The 25,765-nt window shown below is 39.6% G+C and overlaps 3 protein-coding genes across 3 annotated transcripts; all 3 read right to left on the bottom strand.

Annotated features, from left to right (window-relative positions):
* Positions 1-13,764: 13,764 nt before the first annotated feature.
* Positions 13,765-15,356, bottom strand: LOC140820162 (uncharacterized). Its single transcript, XM_073180486.1, has 2 exons — positions 15,023-15,356; positions 13,765-14,078 (listed from the first exon to the last, which is right to left on the bottom strand). Exons 1-2 carry the CDS (start codon positions 15,309-15,311, stop codon positions 13,765-13,767), a joined length of 603 nt encoding a protein of 200 aa, XP_073036587.1. The 5' UTR covers positions 15,312-15,356.
* Positions 15,357-17,644: 2,288 nt separating this feature from the next.
* Positions 17,645-19,771, bottom strand: LOC140820045 (uncharacterized). Its single transcript, XM_073180356.1, has 6 exons — positions 19,464-19,771; positions 19,172-19,289; positions 18,590-18,801; positions 18,467-18,494; positions 18,156-18,264; positions 17,645-17,932 (listed from the first exon to the last, which is right to left on the bottom strand). Exons 1-6 carry the CDS (start codon positions 19,719-19,721, stop codon positions 17,851-17,853), a joined length of 807 nt encoding a protein of 268 aa, XP_073036457.1. The 5' UTR covers positions 19,722-19,771; the 3' UTR covers positions 17,645-17,850.
* A 586-nt stretch (positions 19,772-20,357) lies between these two features.
* On the bottom strand, positions 20,358-24,145 carry LOC140819896 (UDP-galactose transporter 1-like). The gene is made up of 5 exons (XM_073180155.1): positions 23,707-24,145; positions 22,325-22,574; positions 21,896-22,103; positions 21,424-21,655; positions 20,358-20,943 (listed from the first exon to the last, which is right to left on the bottom strand). Exons 1-5 carry the CDS (start codon positions 23,815-23,817, stop codon positions 20,713-20,715), a joined length of 1,032 nt encoding a protein of 343 aa, XP_073036256.1. The 5' UTR covers positions 23,818-24,145; the 3' UTR covers positions 20,358-20,712.
* Positions 24,146-25,765: the final 1,620 nt, after the last annotated feature.

The raw sequence follows: 25,765 nt of genomic DNA on the forward strand, positions 1-25,765 counted from the left end.
CCCTCACACACACACATTTTTTTTTTTTTTTTTCTTTTTAACCTGAGCCACTGCTTTTGTCTCAGCTGCCAGAGTCATGAATGCCCTTATCAAAAAGGCTGAAGCCCGGAGGCAACAGAAGGCCAGCTCGGCCGGTGCAGACAAAGGCAAAGCCGTGGTTGCTGAGGTCAACGCGGAGGAGGTTACTGTTGCTTCCATTGCTGAGACTCGAGTGGTTCCCCCGAGCTCCTCCCGGAAACGCCGAGCTCCCGAGACCCCCCGTTCTCATGGGCAGTCTGGAAGCAGCGGGGAGCTTGGTCCTGTTCAAACTGAAGTCCTGCCCCTTCGGCAGATGAGGTCAGATACTTCCTCACAAGTTCTCCGCTGCCGTTCCAATCTGTACGATATGTATCGGGAGGACCTGCGCATCGTGGGGGCAGGGCCATCCCCTCTTGCTGGGGCCCTTCTCCGGGACATCGCCTCGAAGGCCGATGCGGAATTCTTGGATGGGCTGAACTGGACCGAGCTCATCAGGAGGTCCACCAGCGCAAGTGCTGAGGTAACGGAACTCAGCTTGTTTCTTTACGCCACTTAAACTTGGCTAACACTTTTATAATGCAGGCCGCTCTGCTGAATGCCGAGGTGGCATTCAGGGCCAATAATTTTCGGAAGCAATCTTCCAAGGAGGCGAGGTCCTTCCAAACTACCTCGGCCGATTTGGAAAGCAAACTTGCTGCCCTCACGGAGGCCTTGGACAAGGAACGGGCCAACTCGGCGAGGAGGGAGGCCGACATGCGGGAGGGCTTTGTTGCCGAGACCAGGAAGCTGAAGAACGAGCTGCGCTTGGCTGAGGTTCGTCTGGATGCTGCTCAGGAAGAAACAAAGTCCGTTAAGGAGGAGCTTAACGTAGCTCAGCAGGAGATTGTTTCAGCCCGGGCTGACCTCGCGAACGGGACTGAGGTCTTCAAAGAGTCTTTTTTGAAGTCGGAGGAGTTTTTGGACATCGTCGCTGAAAAGGCCCTCAACTTCATCTATGTGGGTTTTGATGGTGCGGTGGCCCAATTCAATGACGCTGGCTATCCTCCAGAGGGGACCTCAGCTGACTTCCTGGATGCCAAAAAGGTTGTAGAGAACCTCCCCCCTGATGCCTGATCCCCCGAGTCTTCTTTTAGTTTGAGTTGTACTCTATTTACATTTTATTGTATTATTCTCGAAGCTCAGCCAAGCACTGCCAGAATAATGAATTAATGAGACCGAGCTGTGAGAGGTCGGCTGGGCTCATGGAGCTCGGCCAAACACGATAACCATAAGAGAGGTCGGCTGGGCCCTTAGAGCTCGGCCGAACACTTAACAGTAATAACTTGGTAATAATTAAACAGCGATGAGCTCAGCTCGGTCTTGGGAGCTCGGCCAGCCTCTTAACCTTAATAACTCGGTAATAATTAAACAGCGATGAGCTCGGCTCGGCCATGGGAGCTCGGCCAGCAACTTAACCATACTAACTTGGTAAAAATAAAACATCGCTGAGATCGGCTCGGCCATGGGAGCTCGGCAGCAACTTAACCATAATAACTTGGTAAAAATAAAACATCGCTGAGATCGGCTCGGCCATGGGAGCTCGGCCAGCAACTTAACCATAATAACTTGGTAAAAATAAAACATCGCTGAGATCGGCTCGGCCATGGGAGCTCGGCCAGCAACTTAACCATAATAACTTGGTAAAAGTAAAACATCGCTGAGATCGGCTCGGCCATGGGAGCTCGGCCAGCAACTTAACCATAATAACTTGGTAAAAGTAAAACATCGCTGAGATCGGCTCGGCCATGGGAGCTCGGCCAGCAACTTAACCATACTTTTGGACCGTAAAATTTATGCCGAGCTGAGGTGAGCTATGAGGCTCCTGAACTGACTGAGAGTGAAAACCCTTCTCATACTTGGCGTGACCAAGATGAGGTGAGCTCTGGGCTCCTGAACTGACTGAGGGTGAAAACCCTTCTCATACTTGGCGTGACCAAGATGAGGTGAGCTCTGGGCTCCTGAACTGACTGAGGGTGAAAACCCTTATCATACTTGGCGTGACCAAGATGAGGTGAGCTCTGGGCTCCTGATCTGACTGAGGGTGAAAACCCTTCTCATACTTGGCGTGACCAAGATGAGGTGAGCTCTGGGCTCCTGATCTGACTGAGGGTGAAAACCCTTCTCATACTTGGCGTGACCAAGATGAGGTGAGCTCTGGGCTCCTGATCTGACTGAGGGTGAAAACCCTTCTCATACTTGGCGTGACCAAGATGAGGTGAGCTCTGGGCTCCTGATCTGACTGAGGGTGAAAACCCTTATCATACTTGGCGTGACCAAGATGAGGTGAGCTCTGGGCTCCTGATCTTACTGAGGGTGAAAACCCTTCTCATACTTGGCGTGACCAAGATGAGGTGAGCTCTGGGCTCCTGAACTGACTGAGGGTGAAAACCCTTCTCATACTTGGCGTGACCAAGATGAGGTGAGCTCTGGGCTCCTGAACTGACTGAGGGTGAAAACCCCTCTCATACTTGGCGTGACCAAGATGAGGTGAGCTCTGAGCTCCTGAACTGACTGAGGGTGAAAACCCTTATCATACTTGGCGTGACCAAGATGAGGTGAGCTCTGGGCTCCTGAACTGACTGAGGGTGAAAACCCGTATCATACTTGGCGTGACCAAGATGAGGTGAGCTCTGGGCTCCTGATCTGACTGAGGGTGAAAACCCTTCTCATACTTGGCGTGACCAAGATGAGGTGAGCTCTGGGCTCCTGAACTGACTGAGGGTGAAAACCCTTATCATACTTGGCGTGACCAAGATGAGGTGAGCTCTGGGCTCCTGAACTGACTGAGGGTGAAAACCCGTATCATACTTGGCGTGACCAAGATGAGGTGAGCTCTGGGCTCCTGATCTGACTGAGGGTGAAAACCCTTCTCATACTTGGCGTGACCAAGATGAGGTGAGCTCTGGGCTCCTGATCTGACTGAGGGTGAAAACCCTTCTCATACTTGGCGTGACCAAGATGAGGTGAGCTCTGGGCTCCTGATCTGACTGAGGGTGAAAACCCTTCTCATACTTGGCGTGACCAAGATGAGGTGAGCTCTGGGCTCCTGATCTGACTGAGGGTGAAAACCCTTATCATACTTGGCGTGACCAAGATGAGGTGAGCTCTGGGCTCCTGATCTGACTGAGGGTGAAAACCCTTATCATACTTGGCGTGACCAAGATGAGGTGAGCTCTGGGCTCCTGAACTGACTGAGGGTGAAAACCCGTATCATACTTGGCGTGACCAAGATGAGGTGAGCTCTGGGCTCCTGATCTGACTGAGGGTGAAAACCCTTCTCATACTTGGCGTGACCAAGATGAGGTGAGCTCTGGGCTCCTGATCTGACTGAGGGTGAAAACCCTTCTCATACTTGGCGTGACCAAGATGAGGTGAGCTCTGGGCTCCTGAACTGACTGAGGGTGAAAACTCTTCTCATACTTGGCGTGACCAAGATGAGGTGAGCTCTGGGCTCCTGAACTGACTGAGGGTGAAAACCCTTATCTGCAATAATAATAATTTCTAACAAAAATGCATAATTTTATTAATGTATCTGAATAAAGCATCAAAACCTGACGTCCTTGCATTGAAAGTAAATGACATAAAAAAAAACTAAAGCTTCTAGCAATATCTAAGCATAATATTTGCGAAGGTGATAAGCATTCCACGGCCTCTTCAATTTCTTCCCTGTCCCGTCTTCTAAGTAGTAGGCACCCGAGCTGAGCTTTTCCACCACTTTAAAAGGCCCTTCCCATTTTGGATCGAGCTTTCCGACCTTCTCTTCCTGAACCTTCTTAAAGACTAAGTCCCCCACCTGGAAGCTCCTCTGAATGACCTTTTTGTTGTAGGACTGGGCTATGCGTCTCTTGTAAGCTTCCATTCTTATGGCCGCGGCTTCTCTTTTTTCTTCCACGAAATCCAAGTCTGCTGCTCGTCTCTCATTGTTTTGCTCATCATAGAATGTGACGCGAGGTGACTCTTCACCGATCTCCGTCGGAAGCACGGCTTCATTTCCATAGACTAGGCTGAAAGGCGTCTCCCCCGTGCCTATTTTTGGGGTGGTCCTGTATGACCAAAGCACGCTGGGGAGTTCCTCCACCCAATTACCTTTCGCGCTCCCGAGTCTGGTCTTCAGGCTCTGCACTAAGGATCTGTTGGTGACCTCCACTTGGCCATTGCATTGAGGGTAGGCCACGGAGGTGAAGTGCTGCTGGATCTTCATCTCTTTACACCAGGCTTGGATCCGGCTTCCTTGAAATTGCCTTCCGTTGTCGGATATCAACTTCCTCGGGACCCCAAACCTGCAGACGATTTTCTTCCAGAGAAATTTGAGTACCTCATTTTCAGTTATCTTAGCCAAAGCCTCAGCCTCTACCCATTTTGAGAAATAATCTATGGCTACGAGCAAAAATTTTTTCTGAGCTGGGGCCGGGGGAAAAGGTCCCACAATGTCGATCCCCCATTGGTCAAACGGGCAAGCCGCCACAATACTCTTCATTAATGCAGATGGTTGATGTTGGAGCCTACCATGACGTTGGCAGCTGTCGCATGAGATGACGATGGCTAGAGCGTCTTTTAACATAGTGGGCCAGAAATATCCGGCCAAGAGTGCCTTCCGTGCAAGAAAGTAAGGCCCCAAGTGATTTCCACAACAGCCTCCATGTATCTCCCTCAGTACATAGTCAGATTGCTTGGGACCCAAACATTTGAGGAGAGGCCGAGAGGCTGACCTCTTGTAAAGAGTTCCGTTAACCATTACAAATCGAAGGCTTCTTCGTTTCATCCTGTAAGCCTTCTTCGGATCTTCGGGGAGCACCCCATCTTTCATGTAATCCAACAACTCGGCGCGCCAGTCATTTTCTTCGTGTTCAGGAGATGGGTAGTGCACAGAAGGGCTTAGCTCTACTTGGACCACCACCTCTCTTGATTTCCAGCTGTGGAGCGAGCTGGCCATTTTAGCAAGGGCGTCGGCTCCCTCATTCTCCTCCCGGGGGATCTGCTTAAAAACCAATTCTGTAAAGAGTTCTTTAGCTGCTTCCACTGCTTTTACGTATTCTATCAATCTCTCATTCTTGATGTCGTAGGATCCATTCATCTGGTGGGCCACCAGCTGAGAATCAGAGAAGATGTGGACCCGAGCAGCTCCGACCTGCCGTGCTGCTCTTAGACCCGCTAAGACCGCTTCGTATTCCGCCTCATTGTTGGATGCCCTAAAGTCTAGTCTCACGGCTAACTTTAGTTCGTCCCCTTTTGGAGAGATTAATAACACACCAACTCCGCTGCCTTCATTGGTGGATGAACCATCCACATAGACCTTCCAAAGGTCTTCCATCTCCACATGCAAAGTCTCGGCCAAGAAATCGGCCAAGGCCTGCGCTTTGATTGCGGTTCGAGGTCCATATTGAATGTCATATTCTCCCAATTCCGTGGTCCACTTTACCAACCTTCCTGAGATATCAGCATGAGTCATTATCTTTCCGAGAGGGCTGTTAGTGAGGACCATAATAGGATGAGACAAAAAGTAAGGTCTCAGTCTCCGAGCCGTGGTGATCAAGGCCAAAGCAAGTTTTTCCACTGTCGTATATCTGAGCTCAGCTCCTTTGAGTGCATGGGATATATAATATACGGGATTCTGCTCGGTGCCCTTTTGTCTGACCAGGACTGAGCTCACAGCTGCTTCGGTGGCTGATAGATAAACATACAACTGCTCCCCTGCTGATGGCTTTGCTAGTATCGGGAGCTCAGCCAGATATGTCTTCAGGTCTTCGAATGCCTTCGTGCACTCTGCATCCCATTCAAATTTTTTGGCCTTTCTGAGAACTCGGAAGAAAGGCAGACTTCGGTGTGCCGCCCTCGAAATGAACCGTGATAAAGCCGCGATTCTTCCGGCAAGCTTCTGGACCTCTTGGAGATTCCCAGGAGGTGACATGGATTGGATGGCCTTTACCTTCTCGGGGTTGGCTTCAATCCCCCTCTCTGTTACCATATATCCCAGGAACTTTCCGCTTTTGACCCCAAAAGTGCACTTCTGTGGGTTTAGCTTTAACCCATAAGACCTCAGAGTGGCAAAGGTCTCACGGAGGTCGGCTATAAGGTCCGCCGGATTCTTGGACTTTACCAAAATATCGTCCACGTAGACCTCCACATTCCTTCCTATCTGAATTGAGAAGACCTTATCCATGAGCCTCTGATAAGTGGCTCCCGCATTTTTTAATCCGAAAGGCATCACCACATAGCAAAACGTCCCTTCGGAGGTGATGAAACTCACTTTGTCCTGGTCTTCTTCTGCTAGGGGGATCTGATGGTATCCCTGATAAGCATCCATCAAACATAAGTACTGATGACCTGCGGTGGAGTCTACCAGTTGGTCAATCCTCGGCAAGGGGTAACAATCCTTTGGACAAGCCTTATTAAGATCCCTGAAGTCGACGCACATTCTCCACTTTCCCGAGCTCTTGGGGACCAGGACAACATTTGATAGCCATGTAGGGAAAAAGACCTCCCTAATATGTCCTGCCTTAAGGAGTTCGTCTACCTGTTCTTTTATTACCTTGTCCTTCTCGGGACCAAAATGCCTTTTCTTCTGTTTGACTGGCCGAGCTTCAGGAAGAGTGTTGAGGTGGTGCTCCATTATCCCGGGGCTGATCCCACGAAGCTCTTGTGAGGACCAAGCAAATACATCAACATTAGCTTTCAGACAAGCCAGCAGATCATGCTTAATTTCAGGATCAAGATCAGCCGCCACCCTGACACTCCGTTGGACCCCTATTTCCACCGTTTCTGGCTCCTCTTCCGAGGTGAGCTGAACCTCTCTTCTGGAGGTCATATTTGGTTGGGCCACAATCATCCCTACCTCTGTCCGAGATCTTTTGACTTCTTGCCTTACCTCATCCACATAGCATCGTCGAGAGGATTTCTGATCCCCCCTGATGACTCCTACTTCATTCCCTACAGGATATTTCAGCTTTTGATGATAGGTAGAGCTTACAGCTCGGAAGTCGGCCAGGGCAGGTCGGCCAAGTATTCCGTTGTAGGAAGAGGGGGCATCCACCACAGTAAAACATGTCATTTTTGTGATGCGGTGAGGTCCCGTCCCTAGGGATAAGGGGAGCATGATTTGCCCTACAGTTTGGACCGCATGTCCTGTGAAGCCAAATAAAGGCGTAGAGATATGATCAAACTCGAAACCTTCCACTTTCATTTGGTCCAGGGTTCTTTTGAAAAGAACGTTAACTGAGCTTCCGGTGTCAACAAAGATTCTTGCGACGTCATAGTTGGCGATAGTAAGAGTGACCAGTAAGGCGTCGTTATGAGGTGCCATAACACCTTTCATATCATCTGGCCCGAAGCCAATGATGGGGTCATCTTTGGGGGTAAGGTCTAACCCCATATTTTCCAATCTCCGACCATGAGCTTTACGAGCTCTGCCTGAATCTCCGTCAGTGGCGCCGCCCGTTATCATATGAATTGTACCTCTGGTCGGATCATTAGCAATTTGCTGAACCTGAGGGCCTTGATGTTGCGGGGGGTCATCTCGACCCCCTCGGTTGGGTCGGTTCTCCCGGGTTTGTGGCCTCTGATTCACCCCAGGAGGTCCTCGATCTCGTCTATCATCTCGGTACCTTCCCTCTGGTCGGGCTAAGAGGTTCTTCATGTGAGGGTCTCTCTGCATGATCCTTTGGACCTCCTCACCTAATTTCTGGCAATCATTCGTAACATGGCCATACTCTTGATGGAACTCACAGAACTTATCTGAGGGAGGTAAACGTGGCCCCTTTTCAGCTTGTTTTGGGCGCTCTAACTTTCTTCTTTCTTCGCAAATTGCCATGGCTCTTTCCAAACTCATGGCCAGCGGGGCATAAGGGAAAGGTCCAGGACCTCGGCTCCGTTCCTCTGTTCTTTCTGCAGGCCTTTTCCTACTTGGTTCCACTTTCTCTTTGCCCTTATTTTTATCATCGGGTCGGATATCCACTCGCCTTTGCCTTTGTGCATCCTCAAGATTCACGTATTTCTCAGCTCGGCTCAGGAGCTCATCATAACTTTGAGGGGGTTTCTTGACCAAGGAATTGAAAAATTGTCCCCCTCGGAGCCCTTGCGTGAAAGCATTTACCAAGGTTTCTGTTGCTGCAGCTGGGACCTCCAAGGCCGCACTGTTGAATCGTCTAATGAAGTCCCTCAGCGAATCTGTATCTCCTTGTTTCAAATTGAATAGGCCCAATGAGGTTTTCAAGTATTTCTTACTTGTAGCATACTGGTTTATGAATAGGGTGCTGAATTCTCGAAAGCTGGTAATGGAATGTGGCGGGAGCAAATCGAACCACCTCTGGGCGGGTCCTACTAGGGTGGTAAGGAAGACCCGGCATTTGACCCCATCTGAGTATCGATGAAGCAAAGCAGAATTATTGAACCTTCCAAGGTGTTCTTCGGGGTCAGTACTTCCATCATAATCCTTGACGGTTGGTTGGCGGAAATTAACGGGGAGGTCTTCATTCAGTATCTCGAGGGAGAGTGGGCTTTCTCTGTCCAATACGGGAGGTCGGCCCCCCATTCGCCTGCCAAGCCTCCTGACTTCCTCCCAAATGGCTTCCATATGGTCGGGAAGAGGGGGAGGAGGAGGAGGAGGAGGAGGTTGTTGTTGTGGCGGTGGTGATGGAGTACGATTTCGACGGAGGGCCTCATTTACAGACCTATTAATTAACTGGGCCAATTGGTCTAGACTAAGATCAGCCACACCTCGGCCTTGGCCACCTCCGGGAGCCCGGTCACCATCTGCATGGCCCTGGTTGCCACCTCCTCGACCTCGGTTACCATCTGCATGGCCCTGGTTGCCACCTCCGCGACCTCGGTTACCACGCGCAGGGCCTGTTCTTATACCTGTTCGTCCCCACATGTCTACGTCTTCTCAGTATTCCCACAGACGGCGCCAATTGATATCGCTGAAATCGGTGATGCTAGCTGGGAGGTCAGATCCCTGCTTGGAGAGCTCGGACCAAACGTTTGAACGCTGTCTGGGAGGTCGGATCTTCATCTTGGGAGCTCGGATCAGACACCTCGAAATCCAGAAACACAAACAAGAGTGTTAGAAGGGGGCCGGAAGGTTGTTCCGGCGTAGCCCCTCCGACGCTCAAGTCAGAAAACTGAGAGAGAAAACTGTGTGTGCAAAGAGAATGTGAAAAAGTATGAATGAATAAAATAATGAAATGAACCTGATATTTATAGGGAAATAATAGAGTCCTAGTTTTGGTAGGATTGGATCCTCAGAATCTTCGGAAGATTTGATAAGATATCGTGATAGATTTGCTTAGATCTCCGATGGGCTTTGCCTTTCTGGGCTTTGATCTGGGTGGGCTACGCGCTTATTGTTTGAATAAGAACTCTTGTGGATATGAGTCCGCCTGATGCTGGGACCTCCTGGGAGCTCGGCCGGAGAGTCTCCAATTGTCCTTCTATCACCTTCTGGGAGGTCGGCTTGGTTGGAGGTCGGCTCGGTATAGGAGGTCGGCTAGGGAGCTCGGGTAATGCATCTCCAATCGTCCCGATATCTCTATGTAGGAGGTCAGCTCGGCTTCATGCGGGGAGGTCGGCAAGGGAGGTCGGCACGGGACCTCAGCCGCCCTCTCTGATCGACGGTCCTGCTGTTTTGGGAGGTCGGCTGGGATGACCTCCCGCTGATGACTTCAAGTGCTCCTTTGAGTGCTGGGCCTCCCTCGAGATGGGCTATCGGGAGCGGGCCGAGCCCATCCTCCATCCGGGGGTATCACGTGTTTGTTTATAGTGTTTTCTTGGTATTATTTAATGAAATAGTTTTGCACATGTTGTGACAAAATCAATGTGCAACATTTTCTTGATTCTTTTGGTGGATAAGAGGGGGGGAGGGGTCCCCTCTTCACCAACTCTTTCCTTGTCTAAAATATTTTGTCCCATTGATTCAAAGTTTTTTTATGGATGAATTTATTTGATTTATTGTTCAAATTCATCATTCATGTTCAATGACCCAAAAAAAAAATATCTTTTGACAACTAAATTGTTTATGTGGGGACCCGGACGCTAATTCAGTTCTTAATCATCATTGGGACTAATTAATCAATTATAAAACATGGTCTAAATTTTTATTTTTTTTAAAAAAATGCGGAACGTAGTGAAATCAAACTCATATACATATCAGTATAAAATACAATACAAGTCCTGTACTGCATGCATTAAAACTAAACTAAGGTTTAACAACTAATGTCAAGTGTTCAAACCCTATTATACATCATAATCAAAGTCCGTAGTCTCCACTCTAATCACGATCTCTCCTCATCTCCTTGACCATGATCCTGTCCCACCTGTTGTCATGTACACATACAGACAAGACAACAGCCGGATAATTCCGGTGAGAATATAATCCCAGTATAAATCAACGAAACATGCAATCATATAAACAACATACAGCATGTAATCAGGTAACAATGTATCAACATCTGAAACATAATCAATATCAAACTGTCGACAATGCTCGTGACTCCACGACTCAGACTAGACTCAATCCTAGCCTAGGGATCCCGGTTTCCAGACATTGGCATTCCATATCGACCAACAGTAATAGAAAAGACTCCAGTTCTATCCACGTCGATATAGTATCGATCACCAGTAATAGAAGAAGCTCTGTTTCTATCCACATCAGTATAGTATCGATCACCAGTAATAGAAGAAACTCCGATTCTATCCACATCGATATAACATCGATCAACAGTAATAGAAGAAGTTATAATTCTATCCACATCGATACAATACTGATAACCAGTAATAGAATGAGCTATAATTCTATCCACATCGATAGCCAATTATCCAGTAGCAGACTATGTCACTTCCACCAATACAATATCTCATGACATCGTGCAATGTGCCCGTGATGATCCCACCACTATCAGGCACTTCTGTCATAAGACTACTCGTCTAATACCTGCTATCTATAATCAAGAGAACAAGTATATCAATCAAATCAATGCAATATCAATGCAATAAAGTAAAGTATGTGATTTAGGGAAACTCAAGTCTAACCGACTCAAGTCGATCTCCCAATACCACATTGACTTATACCTTTCTTTCGTCGGTTTCTGGCTCAGTCGAAGTCCTGAATTCACAGTCTGTCTGGCAATGACAATATCAATAATCTCATGTCAATATACCTTTCAAATCAATAACAATCTGATCAATCTGGATTTAATTCAAAATCAACGGCATAACGGTACAATCCCGATATCCTCGTCAATACCATATCCTCATATCACAGTTACAATCCATAACCCATATCCAATACAATCCATAATCCAATCACAATTCAAATCTGTCTGGTATAAATCAATATACCCTAAAAATTCATAACAATTCTATAATCAGTCCGTTTCTCAATCTGACTTCGATTCTACGATGTCTAATATGTCAAGAACATCATATATGAGTTCCATTCAATTCTGACAATATCATAATTTCTAAACATGTCAAAACGTAGTAAAACTTACGTCCAGTTGTAGCCTACGTCGATAGGAACTCGGTACCGAAGTCGGATTCAAATCGGATAGACGGAATTATCAAAATCACAAATTAAACACACGACGAGGCTTGAGGGATTTTCAGAGAATCGGTTGCTTCTCTCCTTCTGGATTCGTTGGGAAATAACCAAATATATATATACTTGCATGCAAATCGTACGCGGCCCCCTCTCAAAATTCATCCAAGTTCTTTCAAAATTACGAAAATGCCATCCAGCAATTACGAAAATGCCATCCAGCAATGTCATTCAATAATTACGAAAATACCATCCAGAAATTACGAAAATACCATCCAGCAAAGTCATTCAATAATTACGAAAATGCCATCCACTATTTACGAAATTGCCCTTAAATTTAATTCAACTATTTTTCCACTTAATTACAAAAGTGCCATCAACACGATTTTATTTTCGGGGTCTCACAAAATGATAACATCTCGGACCTTACAGTTTACTTGCTCGTTCTTACATTCCGATATTAAATCTTTAGGTCTGTCCTTGTTTCTCAGACTAGTTTCTTGTTTAACTTAGAAATCTTGTTCGATGTCATGGATCCGATTCGAAAATGGATTAAAGAATAATTCTTCGTGATGGATACCGAAATCTTATATTGCATATCTTGTCATTTTGTAGGTCACAAGATCACACTTTTTTCAATATCATCCCATCATGGAGGTCCTTGTATAATTTTCACATTGATGAGTAGAGCCAGCAGAGGGGACTACACAAAAAAAAAAAAAAAAATGTTTTGTCATAAAAATTTATGTGAGACATTTTCACGGATCAATTTTGTGATATATATTTTATTTTAATAACTCATGAAAAACATTTTTTTTATGTAAAAAATGAACATGATTGACCTGGTCTTACAAATAAAAATCTATGAGATCGTCTTACAATAAACTTGTATGCAAATGCATATATGCTATTGTGGAGTTGAGGACAAAATTATGTCTTTTCAAAATATAAAACCAACCCTTTTGAGAAGAGATTACTATTATTTTCCTTAATGACAACAAGTGGAAAATTTATATAAACTTGGGCTATATTTGAGCAATGAACATCTCCTTTTCACATGTGCAAACAAGATTATTCCAATTTTTTGTTCAATAATTCAATTTTATTATACATGATTATTTCATCTGATATTTGACTCAAGTCATACAAAAATAATTAGAATTATAAATCATAATGTAATCTATATATATAGATTTATAATCCATATATTATACATAATTCACTATCTCATCACGTAAACTAAGATTTATTTAAGTTTATACATAAAAAGCATGTTAGTGATATTTATAATATTTATAAATGCTTAGACAAAAGTACCCCTTTACATTTTTTCATAAAAATTAAATAAATAATAAAAGTCTATAATCATAAATTGTGTTGAAAATAAGAAGTACCCCTTTACATTTTTTCATAAAAATAATAATAAATAATAAAAGTCTATAATCATAAATTTTGTTGAAAATAAGAATAGAAATTATTGAATGTTGAAAATAAGATTTGTAAATATTAAAAATTAGTGTGCGATAATGTATGTAATGATGTATTTATTTTTGAATTATTTTCAAATAAATTAAATAAATAAGTCTCTCAATTTGTGAAAAAAACACAATTGAGTGGAGAATTTTTTTTATAAAGTATGTAGTTTAATATATTTTATGAGTTTGAGATTTTTACTTTTTATCGTAAATTTTTATCTTTAACAAATTGATTAAATTTGCTTGCAAATCTGATATAATCTTTCCTAAATTATCTCATTTTCTACATTCATAAAAATTAGACTATATAAACTTATCTTAATTAAATTTATTCTTCTTATAATAAGTAATTACATCATATAAAATCATGGTAGAATTTATTTTATGTTAATATATCAATTAATGAAATATATTATGAAAAAGAAGATCTAGACTGATTGCTAATGTAAATCTTAAATGATAAAAATATTTATATTTACACTGAAAAAAATCATCTCAAGTTATTGCTACAATTTTTTTACTTAAATTATGGGAAAAAAATATTGTTGTAGATTAAAAAAATAAATTGGCCAACATATAACATTTTCACTTTACTCACAAAAATAAATAGGCTGAAATGTCTTTTTTGCCCTTTATTCATTGGTACTTTTTCTTAGCCTTCTAATCCTGTAATGGGTCTCGGGATCGAGACCTTTCCTCCCCCTAGATTAGGAAATAAAAAAAAAAAAAAAAAAAAAAAAAAAATCTTGCTCTTGAACCCTCTACCTTTCTTCTCTTGCATCTACTTTCCTTCTTGGACTTCCTCCATTTAAAAAAATCCAAGAACCGACCAATCCGCCTTCGCCACCTCGGCATGCCGCATGGCTTCAAGCGTCCCAACACACTCTTCTTGATTTTCTTGACCTTGTTCCCTTTGCCATGAGTCCAAGATCGCGAATTGAGGGGTATTTTGGGGATTTTATCTTTATCCCATAAAGCCACACCATTGGCTTCAAACTTAATGGATATGAATGAGTCTGAGAATGAACATATATTTAATTAAACTTTCTATCTCACAAATGAATGAAAAAATAGTAAATGTATTTGAATTATGTGCTCTAATGTCACTTTTCTTCACACTATCATCAAATAAATTCATGTCACAACATATCCAAATAATCACCAATTTTTTTGACATTTTCTCTAGTAAGGCAAGATATTTTCGACTCGAAACTTTATTTCCTTTCATTATTCTGTTATATTAATATAATCACGGCACCAAAAATAAAATTCATCCCCAACTCACAAACTTTAAACAAAAAACAAATTGGGTCATCCATAAAAATGTATATTTTTTTATGTTAAAAATAATATTTTTCATTGTAAATATGAGCAGATTTAATTTCTAAAAATATACATTAATATTTTATTCTCTATAAATCAAATCATAAACAAATTTACTAATATATCTATCTTATATTATATTTGCATTTAAGTAATTGGATTAGGTAATATTATACTTCAACCATTTACATGAAATAAAATCAAATAAATCACCTAATTACTATAATTCTCATCTTTAATTTGCAATCTGAAATGTACAACAATGATAAAAAATGGTATCATAGTGAGACCGTTTCATGGATCTTAATCTGTGAGACGGGTCACTCCTATCGATATTCAAATAAAAATAATACTCTTAGCATAAAAAATAATATTTTTAATGGATGATCCAAATAAAATATTCATTTCACAAATACGACCCGTGAGATCGTCTCACAGATTTTTTACCTATGTTAAATTGACTGAGTAGGGATAAAAAAGTTATAAAGAAGGAGTCATCACTTATAACTAATTTGATATCAAAATATCAAGTTTGAGACGAAATTTTCGGGTCGAAAAGGATTAATTTACCATGAAAACCTGGTTTTTGTTTCCTGATAAAAAAAAATCAAGAAGAAAATGGTGCTGGAATCATCACCTTCTTGACTGCAGAGAGACGAAGAGCATCCATCGGAGTCCTCAGATTTCTTCCGCTGCTTGAAATTCTCCACGCGATTGAAGAATCTCGTGAGTGAGAAAACCTTCTTCAAACTGCAGAAAGTGTGGTGAAAATGGCGCTTCGTTCTCTCCTGGCTCGAAGCTATGGCGGAGAGTCTCTCATGCAAGCAGAAAGCGCAGACCCCGATCACCATCTCCCTCGGATGGAAGTAACAGCAGACCCTCTCGCCGCCATTGTCGTCTTCTTCGTCTCCTCTCCAATCTCTCATTTCCTTCGATTTTTGTTAGTGTGCGTATGGAGAGAAACAGGAGAAATATTAATGGTGTTGGATTTTATATATATATATATATATATATATATATGAGTTGCAGGAGAAAATATATTTAACTGAATGGATAGCGATGGAAACGAACCAAATCGAATGAAGTATCTACTGCTTTCTGTAATTTGATATTATTTGATTTTATCTCTCGAACTCCAGTAGAATGATAAGATATGAGAGTCGAGACTCGACTCAAGAGTGAATCAAGTTACTCGAACACGACTCGAGCTAGTATAGAATTGAGATTTGTTGGAATTTTGGTTGAATGGCTTGACTTAATTATAATATGCTCACATGCACGTTAAAATCATAAATATGAAATTTTGAATGTTCTAAACATCCAAATTGGCAAATTATTTTAATTTTTATAGCTCAAACTTTAGAATATGAGCATGTTTAAATCATAAATATGAAATTTTGAATGTTCTATAAATCCAAATTGGCAAATTGATTTTATTTTTTATAGCTCCGACTTTAAAATGGAAAAAAAAAAGAAATAAGGAAACAAATCAAATCTCAAATCATATAAATTCCAAAAACATGCAAAGAGAAGATTTTGAGTCTTTATATATAATGAACTATAATAATATCAACATCTAGAATTTTAGTGGGTCTCATGTGAGACCGTCTCACGGATTTTAATCTGTGAGACGGGTCAACTCTACCCATATTCACAATAAAAAGTAATACTTTTAGCATAGAAAGTAATACTTTTTCATGGTTGACCCAAATAAGAGATCCGTCTCACAAATACGATCCGTGAGACCGTCTCACACAAGTTTTTGCGCTAGAACTTGTAACACGTATAAAACAAGAGTATATTTTTTGTGACACAGTGCTATGAATCTTTATCTGTGAGACGGGTCAACCCTACTGATATTCACAATAAAAATCAATACTTTTTCATGGATGACTCAAATAAGATATCAGTCTCACAAAATCCGACCCGTGAGACCGTCTCACACAAATTTTTGTCATAAAACAAATGTCTCAAGTTATAGATAAAACATCGGATTTAAGACCCAATTGTAACAATTATCTTTCCGACTATATAAATTTGGACAAGATAACACGTCTGTTTTACAATGATCCAACAAATCGTATATTATCTTCTTCTAATTATAAAAATTAAAAAAAATAATTACGGATAAGATTTGGTTGCGTAAAATCAAAGATTCAAACCTGACAGTACCCATCGAGCATAGGTCAACAGTGGATCCGACGAGATTCTGATAGATCTTGCCAGTTCACTTCTCATATTTAATCTTTATTTTATTTATTTATATTTAAAATTTTATTTTGTATTACAAAAATAGGGAATAGCGAATTTTTTTTTATAAGATTGTGATATATAATAAACAAGTTTATCAAGAAAAAAGTTATTTGGAAACTTTTATTTTATTTTTATTTAAACTTTAAAATCATATGACTATATATGTGGAGTAGATATCTTGTGAGAAGATTTCACGAATTTTTATCTGTGAGATGGGTCAATCCTACCGATATTCACAATAAAAAGTAATACTATTAGCTTAAAAAATAATATTTTTCATGAATGACCCAAATAAGAGATTTATTTAACAAAATACCACCTATGAGACCGTCTCACACAAATTTTTGTTTTTTTTTTTATTAATTTTGCGTTTTTCGTCATCTATGTATCATATTTAAATTTTAGTAATATATTTTTGAATTTTTGGAAATTTTACTTATTTTTCATTATGAGTGTTTACATATCATTATAGACGCTAAGGCCATATCAACAATGCATTGATTTTACGTGAAAAAAAAATTACGAAAAACATAAAGATATCTCAAACTAAAACTAAAATTTGATAATATAAATGAATAAAATCTCAAATAATCAAAACACAAAGGAAAAAACAATTTTCCTTAAATTTAATAAAAACGTAATAATTTATATGATAACAATTTGAAGATTATGTAATTGTTTTAAAAACATATAATTAACCGAAATGTTCGTAACAAAGTTTATTTCTTTATATTAAATTTATTAAAGCTCACTTAAGGTGCTGAATTTTGCTAAATTAGACTTTTTTATATGAAAATGTCAGTAGGGTTTTTTTACCAAAATATTTTAAAACTAAATTTCCATTTTGTTTCAACTTTTCATTCTTTCAGCATCCTCGTAAATCGCTGTTTTAATTCAGCACTTCACGTTTTTCACAACTAATTTACACACACACACACACACACATGGAATCTATTCAATAGTCGTTAGTCTTCAGCATTTCAACGAAACAACCAAGGCCTCAGACGATAGAAGTTGGAATACAAATTTTCATTCCAATCACAACTTTTACAAGAAATGTCATGAAACATATTTAATCATCCAAAGGATTCATATGATATATACATATTGATCTGAATTTCAAAGAGATCATAGCGTTTATGTACAAGTACCAGGTGCGGGAAGCACGAGAATCTACACAAACCAAGATTCAGTTTGTAGACGGCGACGTTTTTAGAGGGCTTTCATGACTAGCTTGCTTGAATGATGAACCCCAGTCGCAGCAAGCTTCAAAATGGCACGGCCATGGTACAAACTGCAAAGTGAAGGCACAAGTACATAAAAAAGACAGTCAGACTGTCACACATAATGCACCAACAAACGGAGATGATCGATCAGGTGTTAACAGGGATAAAAAAATCTCCGACTTTCAGATTATATTTCAATCATGTCAAAACAGAAACTTATGGAGCAAATGCATTAAGGAGCATCTATATGTACAGACGTTTCGGTTTCGGTAGTTTCCATTCAGACATTACCTCGCCAGAGCTAGTCCCCACGTGGCTAAGGTATAAAACATCATTCCTGCATGCCAAATGTTCAGCATCTTCTCAACAGTACTAATGCCTGCCATTGCTTTCATTAAGGCTGCAAGTTAAAGGGTGTCCATGAGATATGGAAATTGCCACATAATATACAATCAATAAAAGCCGTTTGGCATTAGATAAATACCAACTTGTTTGAGGTATAGCCAATAGGGCATCCATAATATTTGTTTCCTAGATTGTGTACGAGAAAAAACAAAGAACCCTCAAAGTTTCCCTACTACAAACTTGAATGCAAAGAGTACCTTTCTGAAGCTCTTGAGGAGTAAGATTCTGCATGAGAAAGATGTTATAAATTGTTAGTTCAACTGAGAGAAACAGACGGTAGCCAGATAGGAGTAGATCAAAACCTGGATCATGTCACATACCTGAGTTTTTGGGTTGGCCAAAATACATCTAGCCATAAAATAGGCCACTCCATCCACCACTTGCTCTTCACTTACAATTACATAAGCTTCATTGTCGATTCCACTCTTTTCCTCGATTTTACGTGGGATAATTTCTTCTGAAACCCACACCCACCAACTTGGCTCCTCGCTATCCACATTGACCAAAACTTCTACTTTCTCCAAATCTGCACCTGATCACATTTCTCGAAGAAAAGTACAGACCACTATAATTAGGCAATCCAAACCTGTTTTGAGCAATATCTAGATCCATCACCATTTAACGGTAATGCTGATAACACTCATTTAATATGAATCAATATAGCAAATTTGCAAAGTACAAAGGCACCAAACATAAAGCCCTGAATTCAAAAACAATAGAACGCTGATTTCTACTCCAAAATAGGATCACAATTGTAAATTTCAAGATTCAGATCTTCAAAATCTTCAAGAGAGCTTTGTTATTTAATCGAGGACAAATAACAAACAAATTCAAATTCGTTTATGAGAAAATGTATATGCCTAAAACCAAAAATGCCAAAGCTAGAGCAATGAAAAGAAGACCTGATGGATCATCAAATGGAAACTTGCAGGTGGCACCACCATCAAAATTTTCACGGAGGGATTCAAGTTCATTCAGAAATCTTCCATCACTTACGGCAGATAAGAGCTTCTCGTGGAGCTGGATTTTTATCAACGAAAACAAGCATCAACTACGATCTCCCCAAAACTTAAAATTCAGACAATAAAATGAAAATGAAACCATTTTAAACAGCAAAAAAAAAAAGTTCGAACCTAAATTCAACTACTTGAAATTAAATATATAACTCGAATCTCCCAAACTTAAGAAACATACATCGGGAGGGCAATTCTGTGACAAGGCAGGAGAAGCCGACATCTCCTGCAGAAGCGTCAGATTCTTCTCGAGCAATAGGCGGAGGCGATGATTTTCAGACCTCAAGGATTCCGCATCTTCTTCAACGAAACCGGACGGCGGTTCCGGGTCGTGGTTATTGTGGCGGTGGCCGCACTCCAAGGCGGACCAGGCCAGGTCGGCTACCTCCAACACCGTCTTCGCCGTCTCAACGGACACGTGGCACGAAACTTTTGCCATCGGAATTTCTTCCCCCGATCGTTGGGTTTGACTAATAGCAATGATTACGAAGATATCTTTCTTATTGGGTAGAACATTAAGTTTTAGAATAAGTCGCGTTTGCAGAGTGCGACATTGTGGCAGCTCTTCTATTTACAACATTATTATATAATAATATTTTTTTATTGATAATCCAAATAAGAGATCTGTCTCACAAAATACGACTCGTGAGACCGTCTCACACAAGTTTTTGCCAAATTTTATTATGATTTGAGAAGATATCAAAGAAGAAAAATAATTCGATTTAACACAATTAAACGACTGAATCAAATTAATTCAAAAATTCAATTTTAAAATTTTAAAATATTAATTAAATCGGTTCGGTTATGATTTTTATCTCAAATCTATCAATTTGTTTCCCCCAAATACTCCTTTATATTCCCTAACAAAATACCCTTGTATTAAACTTTAACATGCATATTGTTTACATATCAAAGATTAGTTACTAAATAATGTAAATCAATCTCAAACTTATAAGAAAGTTTGACTCATGTGATTATATAAAAATGATAAATCAATATATATGTGCTAATATAATAATTTTTAATACTATTTTTTTAGAATTTGAGTCAAACGTTGGATGAAACAAATACGTAATACAGCGAACGATGCTTATTATATTATCATCAATCAATTACACTTCATTTTAAAGGCACAAAATTGTAGGAGTTAACAAGCAAGAAATGCTTTAAAAAGATGGGTTAATCATCCCCAAAACAAGATATCTCTGCTTTTAAATTTTTTGAGGAATTACATCCATCACTTTTCATACATACAAGAATAAATATGTGAAATCATTGAGTTAAAAAGAAGAGTGACTATATATATAATCAAGCAAAATATGCGGTCCTCTTTAGATCCTACTTTGGTGAAAAAAGACTCTTTACTTTCTACCTCCCATCACCTGTTACCTTTCTCCGACCAGGCCGCCGACACAGAACCGATGCTCGACTCAAACCTTATCGTCTAATTTCTCGCTGACTAAAGGAATCAACTCCATTTTCCCTCGTGGGGTCCGAGGTGTTCGAGGGGTACGAGGGGTTCCGGGTGTTTGGAGTGAAAGCATTTGCCTAACATATCCATAGAAGGTACATCCAGCTAGAGTTATAGCACATCCAACGGCATTCATCACCGAGATTGGGTTTCGGAAGATCATCCACGAACATGTGACAGCAACAGCAACCTTAAAAATGAAACAAGATTTCAGTATCATTGACGAAGGTGACGACCACCACAAGGACACCGGAAACTGCAAAGCCCAGTTCTATGATGAAATACAGATAGTATGTACCACCGAGGGCTCGTCGATTTATCAGAAGTTATAGTAAAAGCTAAGATGCAACTTATATATTTAAACCGTAAATACAGCCACACCCCACACGGACCACCTAAGGTAATTATTGTTTCCAGCGTAGTATATAATGGAAATGAACCAATTCTGCATCATAGTTCAGATAAAAATCTGTGCATTTTGCATTGCTATTAATGGCTACTAAATAAGTGATAGGTAATAGAAATAAACATTTAAAAAATACATTTTTTATTCCATTTACAAGTGATGAATCCCCCGTCGTGCTTCAACAAACAAACATTATTGCGTCACATGACACTTAAGATAACACACAAGAAGATAAAGAATATGTATCCAGAATGAAAAACTCACCTTTAGATTCCCCGCAACATTGAATGTCACGGCAGTTGTGGAGTGAATTACATAAAAGATCGAAAAGTTCAAGCAAAAAGCTAGAACCCCCGATCCGAAGATGATAAGGAGAGATGAAAAAAGTGAGGGGCATGTATGAATCCATTTCAGAACCCCCAAACCTTCCAGTAGAATGGCTGGTACAGCCAAGATCATAGTTGCAAATGGCGCCATGTAGTATACCGTGTTTATGCTGCAGGCAGTAAACATAATTTCTTAATAGTTTACCATTCTTTAACGCATAAAATTAAATAAAAGACTATCGTAAAATAAACAAGAAAAAGAAACACATATCCATTTTAGGACCATGAAAGAAATGGACGTAAAAGGAGTTAATTGTTACTCTTATCGCCATGGTTGTTAACTTCCTTCTCACATTGCTTGTGGTTCCAAATAAATGAAGGGGGAAAACGAGAGGGTGTGAAACCAGTACCTGTCAAATTTGTACCCATGCAACAGAGACTCAGCAAGAATCGTTTTTGTAGAGGTAGCGATGCAGCCAAACAATGCAGCACAGAACCCGAGCATATTAAAACTCAGCTCTGTTATAGACGTAACTAATATCCCTCCAACAATGGGAATCAAAGAAGCCCAAATTTGCCATTCGAAATACTTGTTCCAGATCAGCCACTGCAAGACAACTGTTTGGAAGCATTAAAACTCCACGTAGCATTTTCCGTTGAAGCCAAAAAACATGTCATGCATCAACATAAGATCCATAAAATTTATCAAATAGTTGTTCATTGAATGAAGCCACTAAACGAAAGTTCTGATGAATTAAATCATCGTTAATAATGGCTTTTCCTTACAATAATAATCTAATATTTGATGCTTCGAAATAAATTTTTCTTCGAAAATTTACCTGTTGTTGCAGGAGTGAAAGATTTGATTGTTTGCATGAAAGAAACAGGAATATACCGCAGGCTCACGTTTCCTAGAACTATGTTGATACAAAATATAAATGACATGGGAAAAATCCTCCTCCATCGATCTTCAGGTTCGACCAAAATGAGCGGCTTAAGTTTTAGCACTTTAATTACCAGGTATGCACCGATTGCCGAGGATATAAAGTGAATGCACGATACCGTTAACGGAAACTTGAAGTCCAATTTCTGTTAAGGAAAAAACACGGACATCTATATTTAGCCATAACAATTATAGTAACAAAAATCCATTCACGAACATTTAATAGAACAATCACAACCCAAGTTATCATATCACAAAACTTTATCATATTTAATATTGTATTGATTGGACTAATTTAAAAGAGTATAACCATTTTGTGAATTGATAACGAAATTGAAATTTGCACAGGGTAAAATTTCATCAGAGCTAGCCTCCATCATCATTCAAGGACTAAAATAGGAGCATTCATCACTAACTCCCTGCCTATAAACTGTTTCACTTCTAAACACTGATAGTCCCAAGCAAATGCATACTTCCACAGGGATAGTTTTAATAAACTTTTGTAAGATCTAAAAATCCCACCCCCTCCCCCCTCCCCTCCCCTCCACAAAAAAAAAAAAAGATCCTGACCAGTTTAGCAGCTACAATTGTATGACTCGACACGGACAGAGTTCAAAAATACGTTCTTTGCATCCCCAATATGAAATGCACTCAAGTAAAAACACTTGTTAACTCGACACAGACGGAGTTCATAAATACGTTCTTTGTATCCCCAATATGAAATGCACTCAAGCAAATACACTAGTTAAATGCAACTTTTACATGTCACATAAAAAAATATAAATGCAACCATAGTGTAGATTATGAAAGTTAAACAAACAAACAATATATAGCAGTCACAAAACCAGAAATCGACAAAAAAAAGTACGCCTTTAAGATTTACAAACAACATAAACACAGAGACGAAAAGTTGCTTCAATCCAATCAAACTGACGGACGATTCACAGAAACCTTCTCAAGACTAGAATTGCCACAAACTTTGGAACATAATCACACGATAAATAAACACAATTCTATCTATATACAAACACAATTCTATCTATATACAAACACAATTCAATCTATATACAAACACAATCTAAATTCCAAAAGAAATAGTAAAAACACAAAGATCAATAAAAAAAGAAGCCAATTTGCACATAACATCAAACTAAAAAAGAAACAAAATTCCACCAAATTAAGCTGCGTACAAAACTTAAAAAACGCAAGAACACGAAAAATTACGCTGTTTTCACTCGAGAATCTTAGCTACAAACAAAGTAAAAAAAAGAAGCCCACCTGAAAGATCCATTTGTTGGTGATAATGACGGCGACATTGAAACTCCACCATTGAAGAATAGCTAACAGCGATCGAATCACACCCCACTGACACAAAAATATCTCCTCCATTTTCCTTCACCGCCCAGATCAGAAATCGTAAAAAGAAACAATCTTTACCCAAAAACACCGAGAAAAATCCAAGAAAACAGATCTATGTAGCAGGAAACGAAAAACCCAGACGAATTCCAATGGAAGGTGAAGAGGTGGTGAAGAGGTGGTGAAGAAATGTGTCCTGCTGGAGAGTAGCACGAGGCTGAGGTGGCTTATTTCCCGTAAGAAAATTGCTATTTTGTGTGTTGCCCCTACTTTATTTGAATCGAATCCAAAACGTATGCGGCTTTCTCACCAACCTCACGCCTTTGGGCTCACTACACAATTCACACAAACATGTGACACACGCAGTTTAGGTGGGTGTGGGGTTGCCATTTTACATCCTCCTTCACTCAAACATATAATATATGTGCTGATGCTGAGTGAAAAATCGTGATACTCATTCGTATAGTTAAACGAGTGATCATGATTTATTTATTCAATATATATGTCATGTGTTGGTTGGATAAACACACTATTAATATGATTGACAAAAACTTGTGTGAGACGGTCTCACGGGTCGAATTTATGTGACGAATATCTTATTTGAGTTATCCATGAAAAAATATAATTTTTTATGTTAAGAGTATAACTTTTTATTGTGAATATGAGTACGATCGACCTGTCTCACAAAGTAGTATCAGTGAGACGGTCTTACATGAGACTCATTCAATATGAATAACATGAACAAAACCGAGATCAGGTTTCTAGACGATTGTGGTTGTTTAAATTTAGATTAATGAATGTTATATATGAAAAAAATAATATATCTTTATTATATTATTAGTAAGTATTATGTTATTATTTGTATTAAATTTTATTTTTACAATATTTTGTTGTTAAAATATTTTGTTGTTAAATAATAAATATATTATGTACAAATACTAAATATAACATGCAGGAGAGGAATGTGTCAATTACATCAAGTATATAAGAGATGAATACAAAAAATCATGTTTAATATTTTTTGACGTGAGAATTGACAACCACTGTCATTTGATGTGCACTAGGTAAATCTCGGACTAATGTGATAGATATAAATTATGTTAGTCAGGTAAACCGTACTGGATGACAGGCTCATCCGAAAAAATGCTGCCAGTAAGAAATCAAGATCACTTACTGGTCAAATGTTCATCATCTCCATTAATTCAGACACCTTCCGGAGACATGTTTAATATTTTTTTTTTGGCTACAATGACATGTGGGGTTTCTTCACTTCAACGTGAATATGTTAATATTTCTATATTGTGAAACTATATATATTATAATTAATACAAAAACCAATTCATTGAAATACAAAATAAAATTTTGTTTGCTGTCTACATTTTCCATGTTCTTCAACGAGCATAACTCTCTCGTTTTACGTCATATTATCGGTTTAGTCTCACAGTTTTCAATTGTCTCGAACTGGTACTCCAATTTTCAGATTTTGTCCTCTTGTTAATGTGAGTGTTAAAGTGGACATAATTTTTTTTTAATGAAAATAAATTCCATTAAAAAAAGTAAATAATAAACGTATATACAATAGGTTGCACGTTTTCAAAAATTGGTCTATTCCTCGCATTCCAGAATAATAAAATGTCGCTACAAGTGCCATGCAAATTATCCGATTTTTCTTGGTGCTTTCTTGTATGTTCTTTCTTGAAAAATCCGAGCTTTCATCATTCTCAAATTTTCTTTTTGTTTATTAAATCGTGTTTTTTGTTATGTATGCAGCATGGTTATGTACCAAATTATGCAAGAAACAATTGGTATGCAATATGATACGATCCGGGTGAAATGGATGAGCAAGTTTCGGTGCTCCTCCACCGGATCAAATCAAGAATTTATAATGTTGTTTAGGAAAATGAACAAGGTAGATGGCTTCCACTGTGACCTGCAAACAATGAAAGGAACTCGTGAATGGGCGCCGGAGGGGTGTCCGACG

Source organism: Primulina eburnea, chromosome 18 (assembly GCF_022965805.1).
Source record: "Primulina eburnea isolate SZY01 chromosome 18, ASM2296580v1, whole genome shotgun sequence".
Lineage (NCBI taxonomy): Eukaryota > Viridiplantae > Streptophyta > Magnoliopsida > Lamiales > Gesneriaceae > Primulina > Primulina eburnea.